The following is a 14,640-nucleotide window of genomic DNA, read 5'->3' as shown; positions in this document are numbered from 1 at the left end:
GCGGCAATGGAAGACTAGATACCCTTTCGAGCGGGCTGCAGGTGTGTTGGGGATGATGTGACTTGGGCGAGGGGACGTGTATGTTCCGTCGAACCGAAGGGTGTGACGTGAACTGATGACCAAATCCACCCTCCATCCCGCGCCGCGAGGGCTGGGCCATTCCGCCAGAAGGCCTCCGTCCGCCCGGAGAGGGTGCGCAGGTCTGGGCCAATGTAAGGCGAGATGAGGGAGTGCGGGCCAGCTGTCACTTGACGTGCAGGTGGACTGGGGTGCAGAGGATGAGATTGGAGAGATTTGGGGGGGATAGGATGCAGTGAGATGTTTGTTGTGGTGAGGGATCCTCTGTTGTGCCGGATCTCGCGGGGTTGAAGAACTGCAGGTTTGCAGGCTTGCAGGAGTTCAACTGGTCCGTTTCCCCGGGGTAATGGTTGTGACGGTGTTGAACCTAATGCTCTGGGTAAGATGTTGTGCAGTTTCGAGGGCGCAAACATTTCATCTCTCAAGATAGATCGTCGAGTTTGAATGTCAAGGTCTGCGGAAGATGCTCCGTTAATTTTAGAGGTGAAACTGAACTGTCTTGTAGTGGAACACACGCAGTGTCTCTGGCAGTTCCCCGTCATCAAAAGACGCGATTTCACATGCCGGCGCTGCAAAGGGAGCATCGGGGAATTGAGTTCATCTCATCCCCCCACTCCATAAGGGTCACACGATGTTTGTGAATGACGACGGTTTCCGCCTAAAGAACCTTGAACTCCCAGCCAAAACGCGGGTTCTACTTGTATGTACATGATAGGTAGGTTCAGGAACGCGCCGTTTGGCCCTTTCGTCCAGAAGCATGCGCCTCATGGCGACATCCATGTGCAACCTCTGGCAGAAGGGGATACGGACGGGATACTGGTAGCTGTGTCGTGGTGCTCCCCCAAAGTCTAGCGCACAACCGTGAACCCCGCGGCGGGCCCGCTGCTGCTGCCGCCGTCGCACTGCACTCCCCCAGAACCCCGGATCAAGGTGGAGGGGGGCGCTGGAGAGGCGACAATGAGCCGAACGACCGAGGCCCGGGCGGGCACTTCCATCATTGCAGACAGAGGGTTTCATTCTTCCCGCTGCCGCCGCCGCCAATGCTGGGATGAGCTTTTTGGAGAAAGTTGGGGAGGCACAGAAAAATGAAGAAGATGACGCTCTGTCCTTTTTATGTATTCTTAGTCAGGCACAGGTCGCCATCGCGCTTCATCACCAATCTTTTTTGCAGTTGCAACTTGGTCAAGAGTCTTACCATTTCCGCAAACAGACTCACATCACGAGGACTCTTTTGTCTCCCAGTGGACCACTACCTACGAGTACCGCGCAAAGTGGGCCGTCCTTTGTAGTTGCCTCGGCTCAGTGACGTAGCGGCATACCTTCCCCCTCTACCTCCGCCATCGCAAGCATCTCGAGCACATCCGGGGTTGCAACATCGACACTTACACCAAAGAAAAAAGCTCTCCACGGAGTACCGGCCGCGGCGCACATTTGCACGCACAGCAAAACCACTAGCGCTACTACCGCATACACTATTCAGCGCCAGGAACGGACCGCCCGAGCTTCCTCCTCAATTGCGCCAAAACCACCGCTAGCAGAAACAAGGGCAGCGAGCATCGCGAAACACGTGAAAGCCCTCCGGACTTCCTTCCTCTCCTCCCAAACAACACCACTCCTCCACCACCATCACCACCTACTTCTCTCTCCCTACGACAACCTCACTCTCACCCTCACCCTCATCTCCCACTCGCAACCCAGAAACTCCCCCGGCACAATGGCCCCCTCCACGCCCGAAGACGCCGCCGCCGCCGCCTCCTCCCTCAACTCCAAGCTGAAGTCCCTCCCCGTGCCGACCCCCCACATCCCCGAGTCCAAAGACGAGCTCAAGGCCGACGCCGCCGCCGCGACCTCCGGCCTCGCCGCCCAGCTGCGCTCCCTCGCCGCCGGCGGCTTCGGCGGCGTCTGCGCAGTCGTCGTCGGCCACCCCTTCGACCTCGTCAAGGTCCGCCTCCAGACCGCCGACCGCGGCGTCTACTCGGGCGCCATCGACGTCGTCAAGAAGAGCATCGCCCGCGATGGCCTCAGGCGTGGGTTGTACGCCGGCGTCAGCGCGCCCTTGGTCGGTGTCACGCCCATGTGTAAGTCCCCCCTACCCTCCCTTCATCCTCTGTCCCACAAACTAACCTCGTCCTCAAAGTCGCCGTCTCCTTCTGGGGCTACGACCTAGGCAAAACCCTCGTCCGCACCTCCCCCGACGCGCCCCTCTCCATCGCCCAGGTCTCCGCCGCAGGCTTCTTCTCCGCCATCCCCATGACCGCCATCACCGCCCCCTTCGAGCGCGTCAAGGTCATCCTGCAGGTCCAGTCGCAGCGCCTCCAGCCCGGCGAGAAGCCCAAATACAACGGCGGCCTCGACGTCGTCCGCTCCCTCTACCGCGAGGGCGGCCTGCGCTCCGTCTTCCGCGGCTCCGCCGCCACCCTCGCCCGCGACGGCCCCGGCTCCGCCGCCTACTTCGCCGCCTACGAGTACATCAAGCGCCGGCTCACCCCCAAGGACCCCGTCTCCGGCAAGCCCTCGGGCGAGCTCAGTTTGTTGGCTATTACTGCTGCGGGCGCGGCGGCTGGTGTGGCCATGTGGATCCCCGTGTTCCCGGTCGATACCGTCAAGTCGCGCCTGCAGACTGCCGAGGGGAACGTCACGCTCGGCGGCGTGGTGAGGGAGGTGTACGGCCGGGGCGGTGTGAAGGCCTTCTTCCCTGGTTTCGGCCCCGCGCTCGCGAGAGCCGTGCCGGCGAACGCTGCTACGTTTTTGGGTGTTGAGTTGGCGCACCAGGCTATGAACAAGGCTTTTGGGCACTAGATGACGGTTTCCTTCAAACTTTTGGTTACGGTTGTGGAAGGCGTTTACAGGAGAAAGGCAGGCAGGCACTCGTCACGAATCTGTTTCACGTAGTCTACAGTTCCCCTTGAATCATCATGATAGACAATAAGCCTGGAGTTGAAAGATTATGTGTACACACGTGTTTTGCAAAAAATACTTAGTATCGTGCTGTTAGAAGCGATGTTTTTGGTGTTTTGTGTATCTATCTTGCTTCCCTCCATGCTTTTAGAACGCAGGATGAATCGGAATAAAAAGAGAAACCCTGCCTTCTCCGTCGCTAATGGTTTTCTTTCAGTTTTGAGTGGTAATTACAAAAAGTACGTTTTTGGGGGTTCCTTGATAACTGCCTGACTGCCTGCCCTCCCTTTTTTTTGCGTTTGAAATCCCCCAAATGGTAACGCCATGCAGAATGATTCAAGTTGAGATGTGTTGTGTGTTGTATCCTTCGCCGCCCAAATGTTTGTGTTTGTCATCGTATCTGTGTACGGGCGTTTCCGCTGTAGACCATGCCCATGCTGTCCTGTACTTGCTATGCGTCTTTCGCTCGCTCAGTCTGCCGATCATTCTATCCTGTTCGCTTCCATAATGCGTCATGCTCTGATTGCAGTAGTCACTAAGCGCGCTCGTTGACGGTCCATCGCCGTTTGGACGTCGTCATGTCGCGCATGATCTCCGTCTCGCCCAGCGGCCGCGGCGCGCCCCAGAGGCCGCCGCCAGTGGCGAAGCTCAGTGGGGGCACCTTGTTCTCCTCCTCTGCGCCGTCGCTCGAGGTCGGGCGGGAGATCTCCTGGAACCGCAGGGGCACCTTGGTAGGACCGCCGAACTGCGGCTCCTTGCGCTCGGGCGTCGGGGGCTTAACGATCTCGGGGCCCTGCTTGGAGAGGGCTGCGAGCTTCTTGCGGTGGTCAAAGTCGGGGAAGATGTCGTCGTCCTCTTCCTCTTCGTCTGCGTCCTTCTTGGGCGTGATTGGCGACCATAGGCCGGCAGATAGTGTAGGCGACGCATTCGTGTTGTTATTGTTGCTGTTGTAGTTTGTGGTGGTGTTGGTAAAACTCGTGACGCCACTTCCCACGGTGATGCCCGTTGTGTTCAGCGCAGGTGTCCGAGGGAGGGAGTAGGTGTTGTTGTGCGATGTGCGGCGCATGCTGCCGAGGTTGGCGTTTGCCGATGTGCTGCGGCTGCCCGGGAAGACGAACGACTCCGGGTTAAAGGTGATGGGCGCGGGCGTGTACGCCCCGTTTCCCGTCGCGATACGGCCACGGGCGCCTGATTGACCATTCTGAGAATGGCTCGAGTTTGACGCCGTGGAAGGGGCTCTGGAGAGGTTGTGTGTAGAGGATGAGCTCGGCCTCAGATGGTCGGTGTTTGCGAACAGCTTAAGATCGTAGTATTGGTGAACTGGGATGACTCCCGCCTGAGACATTGGGTCGGCAACTTCCGACATGGGTGTGTCTAGGGCAGAGGGCTCGGCCTCGCGGTTCGGCTTGCGGACAGCCATGGTCAAAGACGCCATACCTACGTCCATGAGGACCGGCTGATGGGTAATGGCACCAATGAGAGCGTTGCAGCCGGCACCGTGGGAAACGAGAATGACAACCGACTCCACGTCTTCCTCATCGTCGTCGTCAATAGCGCATTCGGTGTCGCCGTTGTGAGACGTCCTCACCGTCTTGGTGACCATCTCGCTTGGACGCTCGGCCGTGGTGTACCAGTCCACGAGCTTCTGCACGCCCCGTCTGAACCGTTGGTGCATGGCCGTCCACTCCTCTCCGTACTTGCCGCCGTCGCCCCAGTCAAACGGCTCTCTCATCGAGTCCCACTGGTAGTCCACGTGCAAACAGGCGTCCCTCGCATGCGCCACGTAGCCGTCGGGGATCTTCACGTTCGACGAGACGGCGTAGTTCGGGGTCGGGGCGACGTATCCGTCCTTTGGGTTTCCCGGCTCGGGGACCGTGAAGCGGACACGCTGGCTGGAGGAGCTCGCTGCGCTGTCCGCCCGACTTCTAGGCCGGCCGCTATCCAGACCGAAGATGGACGGCGCGTTCGAGTCGGTAGAACCGGATCGCTCGGGGGTTGCTCTGAACTTGGGGCTGTTCCACAGCTGGCTCTGGGCCTGGCCCACCGAGCTGGCGTGGTGGTGGGAGTGCTCCACGATCTGGTCGTGGGCGCTGATGTTCTCCCGCCTGAGCAGATCTGCCTTCGCACCTGCCAGCATCATCGCGGAGCCTGGGGGAGGCGTAATCATCTCAAAGTATTCGGGGGAAAGCCACTCGCCCAGGAAGGCGTCGAGACGTAGTGTGGACCGCTTGATCTTCTTCTTGGGAGGCTCGGGCTTGTTCTCGCTCGCATCGGTGGAGAGGGGATCAACCTCCTCGGTTACAGAAGCCGGAAGGACGAAGGGAGAGGCGGAAGGATTCGTGCTGGGCGAAGGCATCGGGTATGAAGGCGTGTTTAGGGGAGGAGCCTGGGCCAGGCCGGCGCTAATGGCCACGGAGGTTTGGACGCATCGTAGGAACGGGGAGCTGTGGAGTACGACCTTGAACTTGCGTCGCTTCTTCGAGTCTGTCGAGCTGTCACGACCATTCGGGGTCCTGTTCGAATCAGCCTCGGCCTGGCGCAGGATACTGGCAATCCGGACGCCGAGGGCCTTGGACTGCTGCCAGCCGCCATAGGTCAGGGGAGGGTCGTAGGGAGTCGGGGATGTTAGGTGCCATCTCTTGTCAGCGCCGTCGAGACGTGCGCCGTGCCTGCAGAAGCGTCAGTATCCGAAGAGAGACAGGCCAGGAACGAGGTCTACCAACCTGACAACGAAGATGTACGCCGGCGGGCGCCCCATATTGCTGGCGACGCGGGTGCGGATGGGAATGTCCACTCAGGCGGCGTTCGGGAGCAGACTTGGATCTAGGTGACGGCAAGAGGCGTGCGTGACACCTTTAGTGAGGAGGGAAAACAGACGGAGGATCAAATAATGGCAGCTGGGACTGCGGCTAGAGATTCGTCGCACCAGTTAGGACCTCCAGGGGATCGGATGGCTTGGACGGGCGGAATAAGCTTCGGTCGGCGGCGGAAGCACGAAGCGCGAAGTAGCGAGGACGGACTATAAGTTGGGGATGCGGCGTCGATGTTGGCGCAAAACGGCGAGCTGTTTATAGTCGATACTATCGAAATTTCGTCGGACTTTGTTGAAGGAGGAGCCAATGTCGGATTTGAGGCAGACGCAGAAAAAAGAGGCAACAACGGCGGCGGCAGACTTTGTCAAGAGGATTTCATAATCGACGAGTTTTGCGTCGGTCATCCGGTGTTTGGAGCCCCTCTCTCCGACCAGCTGGCACCGACTTCGCAAGCGCTAAAAGCGAGGACGGGAGTGTATCCGTAGGTAGGTATGGAGACCCGTTGGACCCAGAACAGAATGGAACGGGCAGGGCAGTTGGCAGAGTCAGGGTCGGTCAGCCGTCGGTGGAGGGATGGTGTCGTGGAGAATATTTCGGTAGCGCGCGGGTTTCCTCAGTTCTGCAGATTGCAGAGACTAGCATAGCTCGCAGCGCGGGCTGGGCAGCTAGGAGTTATTATTGCGATCGGATACCAAGGCCCCAGGGCGCAAGCAGGGTCTGACAGGGCCATGCGCAGTGCGGCAGGCAGGCACAGGCAAACAAAAGAGGCGAGCAGGGTTGTTGTTTTGTTGCCGTTTGGTCCGTACGGGTATGGATATGTATGTACGGATATAGATATGATGAGGGAAAGCCTCCAGAAGGGTTCTTTGTGCAGTTCCTCTCTGTGCTGCTGGCAGCTGCTGGGATGCTGGGACTGCTGCCGTCGAGGCGCAAGGGTCTTGGGTGCGAGGTGCAGCGCAGCGCGGGGCGGGGCAGTTTTTCTTTGTTTGCTTCCTCGTCCTCGTCAAGGTATGATGATGCAAGGACCGGGGATGCCAGACGGCACAGGTTTGGTTTGGTTTGGTTCGGTTCTGTTTGGCTTGGTGTGTGGTCCGGTCTGCACGAGACGAGTCGACGCTCCACCACCACCGGGGCATAAGCCATAGTCAAGGGTCGCACTCAATGGTCCAATGGTGGTGTGGTGTCGCCCAAGCTGGCATCGATTCGACAAGCGACAGGCTGGGAGCTCACTGGCAATTTGCGAAGGGGGGGCGAAGATCAATTGCCTCCGGTGTTGCTATTGCTGGAGCTTCCGTAGCTCTGGCTGCGGCCTGCGTCTCTATTCGCAGGAGGCAGCGCAATGGCGAGACAGGCACACGCAGGGTAAGGTAGCAAGGTCTTGCTTGGTGCTGCTACACTGGTACACCAGGCGCGTCAGCCGTTGGAGTCTCTGAGTCTTGGATGGAGGATGGCATTCGTCGGCACGTCGGTCCTGCTCGGGCGGGTTGCAGCGGGCTTTCTCTCTTTCCATTGTCTCTGGGGCAAGTTGTCACTTTTCCCCTCCCCTCTTCGCCAAAGTGGAGCCTGGCAGAGACACTGCAGAGAGCTCATTTCGCATTCTGTGCATGTGATTGTCCCCCCTCAATGCTAGCGCCAAACGTCATTACGGCACGTGGGGAGGCAGGAAAAAATCGACGCGACACTGACCAGAAATGCGAGGTGCAAACCTGTGTGCGGTTAAGCTTAAGTAATCAGACTTTGGCGGGCCGGCAACCTAACAACCTCCGCTAAAGCTTCGGACTGATTCCAAGGCATCCAGCAATTGCTGCTGCCATCTCACGGCACAAAACTCAGTCCAGTGCCACACCAAAATCAGCCCGATGGTATGGAAACTTTCCCATCGCCCCATCAACAACGTTTTCTCTGCTCAGCGGGGTTCGTTCGGTTTTCATTGCAAGCCGCATTGGCAGCGGTATCCTGATGTTTGCTGCGATGAACTGCATCCGGCAACTCCAGACCATCAGGTCCCCCAGCATCACACGATCCTGACGCAGACCGTGAACGTGATCATCACCAGCTTGACGCCCTGCCGGACGGATATGCGACGGCGGCTCGAGATCTCGGACTTGACTTCTCCGAGTCTGCTCCTCCAGACCCATCAGGTCTTTCTAATTCCAGCGGCCCAGGCCCAGCTTGTGTCCCAGGACCCCTCCACCCCTCTTTACCCGTCGGCCGCCGTCCCCACGTCCTCCACCCCAGATTCTCCTCCTCGCCTACTGTCCTGCATATTTAGCTGCACTCATTACGCTGAGGATCTCAATCGCAGTTGGAACTTTGGTTTTAAGACTCATTCAAGTGGCCGGTAAACAGTCAATTAAGCGGTTAATTCCTTGGAATTGAACAAAACATCCCAAGTGACTCTGGCCGATGACTCTCACCACCGAGACAGGTTAAGGGACCCTAGAATGCAATCGCAAACAATTGGCCCGTGCTGCAACTTCCCCTCCATCTTGAGGCTCGAAGCTCGCACTTTAAAAGCCCCTCCTCAATCCGTGCCAGTGTCAGCATGATCAATCACTCCGCATCTTACCTATTTAAACCCCATCTGTTCCCCTCCTCCATCGTCTTTTGCTTCCCTTCTCTCGTCATAGTCAAGCCGCAAAAGGGCGTCACTTGACTTTTACGGGGATACTCGCAAGAGCATCAGGCACACACAGGGAAAGACAGACACTCAGATAGTCTAAGACCAAACCAAATCAATCCAAACAAACAAACAATCATAATGCCGGAACGCCTAGCAGACCAGCAGGTCGCCGTCGCCCCGGCGGACGTCAAGGCCCGTCTGAAGGAGTCCTACGACGCCATCGCTCCGGCCTACAACAGCTGGACCGACCAGCAGTCCTCCCTGCGTCTCGAGTACCTCGAGAAGCTGATGGAGAAGCTGCTCGCCGCGAAGCCCCTCGCCGGCCAGATGTCGCTCGTCCTAGAGCTCGGCTGCGGCTGCGGCCAGCCCGTCACCGACCGGCTGCTCACGACGCCCGACGTCTTCGTCACGGCCAACGACATCTCCAGCGTCCAGATTGAAATCGCCAAGGAGAACCTCGCCAAGCACGGCCGCGACCGCGTCACCTTCGTCGAGGGCGACATGATGGCGCTCGAGTTCTCCGAGAACTCGTTCGACGCCATCGTCGGCATGTACAGTGTCATCCACCTGCCCCGCGAGGAGCAGAGCGAGATGATTCGCCGGCTCGCCAGATGGCTGAAGCCCGGCGGCTTCCTACTCGTCAACTTTGCGTCCGAGAACATGCCCGGGGTCGTCATGGAGAAGTGGCTGCACGAGAAGGGATGGATGTACTGGAGCGGCTGGGGTACCGAGGCGACGCTCGAGAAGCTCAAGGAGACTGGGCTGGAAATCCTCATCAAGGATGTCATTGACGACGAGGTTGACGCCGAATTTCTCTGGGTTCTGGCCAAGAAGTGAGCTGCCAGTCACAGATTGGCTGATTTCTTCCGCTCAAGAGCAGCAACTCTGCGGCAACCTTGGGGGTTGCTGTCTGATGATGATGGATATTCCAAGCACCCAGCTGTCTGGTACATGCCGACAGGGGTCGATTTCGATTCAATCGTGGTATCTGCAGGTACCTCCAACTCAACATGTTTCTCATAGTTCTTAGCAGTGTCGGATTTCAACAATTCAAAAGTGTATCTTTTATGAAAATTGAACGATTCAGAATACTACTTGTTCGTTGAAACGATCGGGATTTCTGATTCTACGCATCACCAAACCTATCGGTTGGATGCGAATACGTAGGTATTCGAGGTAAAGTACCTAACACCGATCTTGTTCAGTGGAGCACGCCAACCGACCCGCGATTTACAACGCTCCCCGGGGCCCTGGGACCGTGCTACGGGCTGACTAAGGTCGGGTACCTGGCGGTAGTGTTTGTCAGGATGTAGCTCCGCGGCACTCCCCCTTACCAACCCGTCGCCTCCATCAACAACTTCAATCCGACGCGGCCCCTCATCTCCCTTGATCCTCCGAGTTCGATCCGTTGATTCCCCCTCAACACCTACCAGAAATCCGCGCCGACATGAAGCTCTCACGCCTCCTGCAATTGCCAGTCCTGCTGGCGGCCTCGACGCTCGCCCCGGCCGTCCTCGCCGAGCACACCAGCAACTGGGCCGTCCTCGTCTGCACCTCGCGCTTCTGGTTCAACTACCGCCACCTCGCCAACGTCCTCTCCATCTACCGCACAGTCAAGCGTCTCGGCATCCCCGACTCGCAGATCATCCTCATGCTTCCCGACGACATGGCCTGCAACCCGCGTAACGCCTTCCCGGGCACCGTCTACAGCAACTCGGACCGCGCCGTCGACCTGTACGGCGACAACATCGAGGTCGACTACCGCGGCTACGAGGTCACCGTCGAGAACTTCATCCGCCTGCTGACCGACCGCGTCGGCGACGAGATGCCGCGCAGCAAGCGCCTGCTGACGGACGATCGGAGCAACATCCTGGTATACATGACGGGCCACGGCGGCAACGAGTTTTTGAAGTTCCAGGACGCTGAGGAGATTGGCGCGTTCGACTTGGCGGATGCGTTTGAGCAGATGTGGGAGAAGAAGAGGTAGGGACCTGAGAACCCCGAGACTCAATTGCCACCAACGCTGACTGTATAGATACCACGAAATCCTCTTCATGATCGACACATGCCAGGCCAACACAATGTACAGCAAGCTCTACTCCCCCAACATCATCGCCACCGGCTCCTCCGAACTCGACCAGTCCTCCTACTCCCACCACGCTGACAACGACGTCGGCGTCGCCGTCATCGACCGCTACACCTACTACAACCTCGAGTTCCTCGAGTCGCAGGTCCAGGACCTCAGCTCCAAGAAGACGGTCGGCGAGCTGTTCGACAGCTACACCTACGAGAAGATCCACTCCAACGCCGGCGTGCGCTACGACCTGTTCCCCGGCGGCGCCGACGCCGCGCGCAGCCGCCGCATCACAGACTTCTTCGGCAACGTGCAGAACGTCGAGGTCGACGGCGCGAAGAACATGGTGCTGGACGAGGAGCTGCTGGAGCTCAGCCAGAAGATTGCCGCGCTGAAGAAGAGGGCCGAGGAGGCGGACGCCGCGGCGAGGAACGCGACGCTGGCGGAGAAGGCTGCGCGCGGCGAGGAGCAGAAGGCGAAGGCGCAGGCGAAGAGGGTGCAGATGGCGAAGCCGCTGACGAATGACAACTGGTGGGAGAAGAAGCTGGTCGGTGCTACGGCATTGCTTGGATGCGCGCTGCTTTGGGCTCTCGGGTCGTTCCTGGAAGCACCGAAGAAATCGGATGATGAGGCCGAGAAGACGAGCGGCCAGAACGGCCATGCAGCGGTCAAGGCATAACTCACCGTTCTGTTCTTCGTGTATTGTATATCTAAATCGACTTGATGAGTGCATCCATAGCAAGGCGTTGAAGGAATTGGGCAGGCAACAGCATGATATTGGATATTTTTACCTTTTTTCAATTCATAATTCCGTACACGTGAACAATTTCTTAATTGTAACCTTACCTGCAGCTCGGTCTGAATTGATCTCTCTATGGGCAGCTGCCGTAACATCGCTAAGGTGTTCGAAGCTGGTGGAGATTATCCGGTGTAATGCCGGGACGTGCCTCTACTTCGTGACTACTCACCGAGCCCCTCACCGAGATTCATGTTTCTCAAAACCTTTTGCCCCAGTGTTTAGCGAAATGCCTTCGAGACTGGCCGTTCCACCATAACACTCTGGGCTTCATGGATAGCCGCAGACACAAGATCTCATTCGAAAATGGATAAAAATAAGGTTTGTCTAATCATATTCCTTCTGTAGAGTGTCATTGCTGCAACTGGCCGTTCCTTCTCTCCTGGGAATTACGTAGAGACCGCCCGTTTGTTGGATTGAGAAGCTGTAAGAGAACTCGGTATGGGCACATTCACCATGCGATGCGCTTTCCTCGGAATAGGTCCATTATATCTCTCTTAACATCTCGGTTCCATCCCAAGTTGATTCTGAAGGAACAGCTGCTACCATTCTCTTGCGCCTTCCATCTCAACTCATTGCAATCGCATGTACGCTCATCAGCCTACTCTCAGTGAGAGAGATACGCATCGTCGACTCTACAGCTTAGCAGACGACACAGTACTATCATACACTCATTCTAATGCCTCATCCTAGCCATGGATGATCTCGCCATCCTCGATGGCACCTACTTCAAGAACCTACCGCTAACAGGCCCCTCAAACCAGATCCCCCCTCTCAAGACTCTCACCCTCAAGTCTCGGCCTCTCGCAACCCACGCCATCGCCTTCTCCTGCGACGCCGAGCTCGCCGTAGCAGCAGACGACTCCGTCCACGTCTTCCTCCCCGAATACCCAACCCCCGAAGACCCATCCACCCAAAAGCCCGCCGCCCCTCCACCCGAAGCCGTCGACGACAACCCCCAAGATGACGCACTCCCAACAGCAGCTGCTGCCGCCGCCGCCGCCGCATCCCAAGACGCAGAGAACAAGTCCCGCCAGCAGTACTATACCTACATCCTCCGCATCCCCCTCTCCCGCAAACCCGACCCGCGCATGAACGCCGCCCTCTTCGCCGCCCAGTCGCTCGCCCCGCCCGCCTACGAGGACGACTACGCCAACCCGGGCGATGTCGACCCGGCCTCCGTCTTCGAGGGCGTCGGCTCCGGCACCGTCACCGGCTACGGCGCCTCCCTCAACCAGCTCGTCGCCCTCGAGTGGTCCCCCGCCGGCGTCGGCCGCAACCTGCGCCCCGTGCTCGCCGTCATGCTCACCAACGGCGCCCTGCTTGTCCTCGGCGAGGGCGGGGGTGCCGGTGCCGGTGGTGGTGGCGGTGGGAATATCGACCTCGGCGCGCGCATGCGCAACTTCCGCGACTGGAGGATCCTCTGGGGCGCCGGCGCGAACCTGCCGCTCCCCGACGCCGACAGCGAGGACGGCGCGTACCTGCCCAAGGACAAGATCCGCTCGTTCGCGTGGGCGCGGCGCGTTGACGCGGGACGGGCCTTGTTGGCGTACGCGACGGACCAGGAGGAGGTCGTCGTGCTGAGCGTGCAGTACTACCTCCCCAACGAGAACGACGACGGCTCGGATGCCGGGGCGTATGTGTGGGAGGTGGAGGAGGTCGCGAGATTCGACGGGCGGGGGCCGCATCCCATTACGAGCGTGAGTCGCCGTCTGGAAATCATGCGCCGCCCCATTGCTAATGTGTCTTTATAGATTACAGACCCGGACTATACCCCGTACTCCTCGGCGTTCTCGCTAAAGTGGTCGCCCTGGCTGCTGTCCGACGACGCTCGCACAGCGGTGATATCCTACTGCGCGCGCAACTACGTCGGCTTCCGCCGGATCACGATCCCCCGCACCTGGGCGCGCGGCGCCGGCGTCGAGGTGAGCGTGGAAGAGGCCGACGTCACAGGCATCTGCACACACCTCGCCCCAGACGCGTTCGTGGAGTGGGAGGACGCCGTCTGGGATCACGACGGAGCTAAGGTCTGCCGCGGCGTGATCGCGAGTCCGTTCAAGGCGCAGCCGTTCCAGGTCGCGCTCAATGGGCCCGAGGGGCCGGTCGAGGGGGGGCACAAGACGGAGGTGTGCGGGACGACGTACCCTGAGGATACGACGTCTTTAGACGCTACGAATCCTATTTCGAGTCGGTCTCCCCTCGCAGGCTTTGTTGTTGCCGGGTACATGGTAAACTGACGAAGCGTGTGACAGGTCTCATTATCCATCCCCCCGACATGACGAAACGCACCAAAGCCCCCTCCTACTCCCTCGTCCGGCTCTCCGCCACCGGCAGCAACGACAACTGGTTCCAGCAGAACGCCATCGACACCTTCTCCGACACGGTCCTCCCCAAGTGGGCCGAGACCATCTCCTCGACCGTCAAGCTCTCGGTACCGGCGGCGATGCTCGGCCGCGGCAGCGGGGGGGCAGCGGGGGGCGACGCCGAGTCCGCCGCGTCGGACGATGACGACAGCGACGATGAGGACTTCGACCTGCCCGAGGACGCGGGCGAGCAGATCCGGCCGTACCGGGTGAGGGTGTGGGGGCTGACGGTGTCGCCGGCGGGCGGGGTGACGGCGGTGCTGGTGTCGCAGCATAGCACGCAGCAGCCGGAGAAGTCTGTTAAAACCAGGGTGATGTTTGGCGGCAAGGTTTCTTCGTCAGGTGGTGGCGGCGGCGAGATGATGGATGTTGACGGGGATGAGGAGGGGCGGCCTGGGCCGTTTCGGGAGCGGCAGAGCACCGAGGCCAAGATGTGGGACTGGATGTATGGCGGCGGGCCTGCTGTTCCGGGGACGCTTGCGACAGAGACAGCGGGGGTTGCTGAGGATGCTGACGGGGATGTCTCGTTGAAGGCGAGGTTGAGGGAGGTTAAGGAGAAGCAGAGATGCGTGTTTTGCCAGACGTCGTTGAAGCAGATGGGCAAGGAGTCTGTTTGTGAGGGGGGGCATATCTTTGGTAAGTCGGCCTGGACTCTTTCGAGTGTCTTAAGGGATGCATGCTGATGGTGATAGCTACCTGCGCGGCCACTGGATTGGCGATCTTGGCGCCTGGGATCTCGAGGGCGTGTGCTGTTTGCGGACTCCGGTGTCTTGTGGCCAAGAAGGTTGTTAAGATCGCGCAGGAGCATCTCGGTCCTGAGGGTCGTGTTGAGACGTCGGAGGAAGTTTGTGGTGGGTGCGGGGGCAAGTTTGTGGTGTGACGAGGGTTATGCAAGGATGGACTTACATGTTGTCCTCCCTACAGCTACGAGCAAAGGCTTTTTCCGACGACGATAGTGGTCAAAGTCTCGAGTGTCGGAAGAAGTAGGGAATTGG

General features: G+C 59.0%; 5 protein-coding genes across 5 annotated transcripts; 4 read left to right on the top strand and 1 right to left on the bottom strand.

The window, feature by feature from the left end:
• Positions 1–1,792: 1,792 nt before the first annotated feature.
• CRC1 (Mitochondrial carnitine carrier) lies at positions 1,793–2,877 on the top strand (the record flags this gene model as incomplete). Its single annotated transcript, XM_032030450.1, has 2 exons — positions 1,793–2,156; positions 2,216–2,877. The coding sequence occupies 2 exons, from the start codon at positions 1,793–1,795 to the stop codon at positions 2,875–2,877; spliced, it is 1,026 nt and encodes a 341-aa protein (XP_031890085.1).
• Positions 2,878–3,511: 634 nt separating this feature from the next.
• CGGC5_v005601 (uncharacterized protein) lies at positions 3,512–5,734 on the bottom strand (the record flags this gene model as incomplete). Its single annotated transcript, XM_032030451.1, has 2 exons — positions 3,512–5,645; positions 5,700–5,734. The coding sequence occupies 2 exons, from the start codon at positions 5,732–5,734 to the stop codon at positions 3,512–3,514; spliced, it is 2,169 nt and encodes a 722-aa protein (XP_031890084.1).
• A 2,816-nt stretch (positions 5,735–8,550) lies between these two features.
• Positions 8,551–9,249, top strand: CGGC5_v005600 (27-O-demethylrifamycin SV methyltransferase; the record flags this gene model as incomplete). The annotated part of the gene is made up of 1 exon (XM_032030453.1): positions 8,551–9,249. The coding sequence occupies one exon, from the start codon at positions 8,551–8,553 to the stop codon at positions 9,247–9,249; it is 699 nt and encodes a 232-aa protein (XP_031890191.1).
• Positions 9,250–9,859: 610 nt separating this feature from the next.
• GPI8 (GPI-anchor transamidase) lies at positions 9,860–11,165 on the top strand (the record flags this gene model as incomplete). The annotated part of the gene is made up of 2 exons (XM_032030454.1): positions 9,860–10,395; positions 10,448–11,165. 2 exons carry the CDS (start codon positions 9,860–9,862, stop codon positions 11,163–11,165), a joined length of 1,254 nt encoding a protein of 417 aa, XP_031890004.1.
• A 423-nt stretch (positions 11,166–11,588) lies between these two features.
• On the top strand, positions 11,589–14,525 carry CGGC5_v005598 (uncharacterized protein; the record flags this gene model as incomplete). Its single annotated transcript, XM_032030455.1, has 5 exons — positions 11,589–11,603; positions 12,047–12,982; positions 13,037–13,469; positions 13,535–14,281; positions 14,338–14,525. 5 exons carry the CDS (start codon positions 11,589–11,591, stop codon positions 14,523–14,525), a joined length of 2,319 nt encoding a protein of 772 aa, XP_031890189.1.
• Positions 14,526–14,640: the final 115 nt, after the last annotated feature.

The sequence above is a fragment of the Colletotrichum fructicola genome (genome assembly GCF_000319635.2).
Source record: "Colletotrichum fructicola Nara gc5 chromosome Unknown KSG_Nara_v1_contig03, whole genome shotgun sequence".
Lineage (NCBI taxonomy): Eukaryota > Fungi > Ascomycota > Sordariomycetes > Glomerellales > Glomerellaceae > Colletotrichum > Colletotrichum fructicola.
Note: the sequence above shows the minus strand (reverse complement) of the source record. Positions and strands in the feature narration are given on the sequence as shown.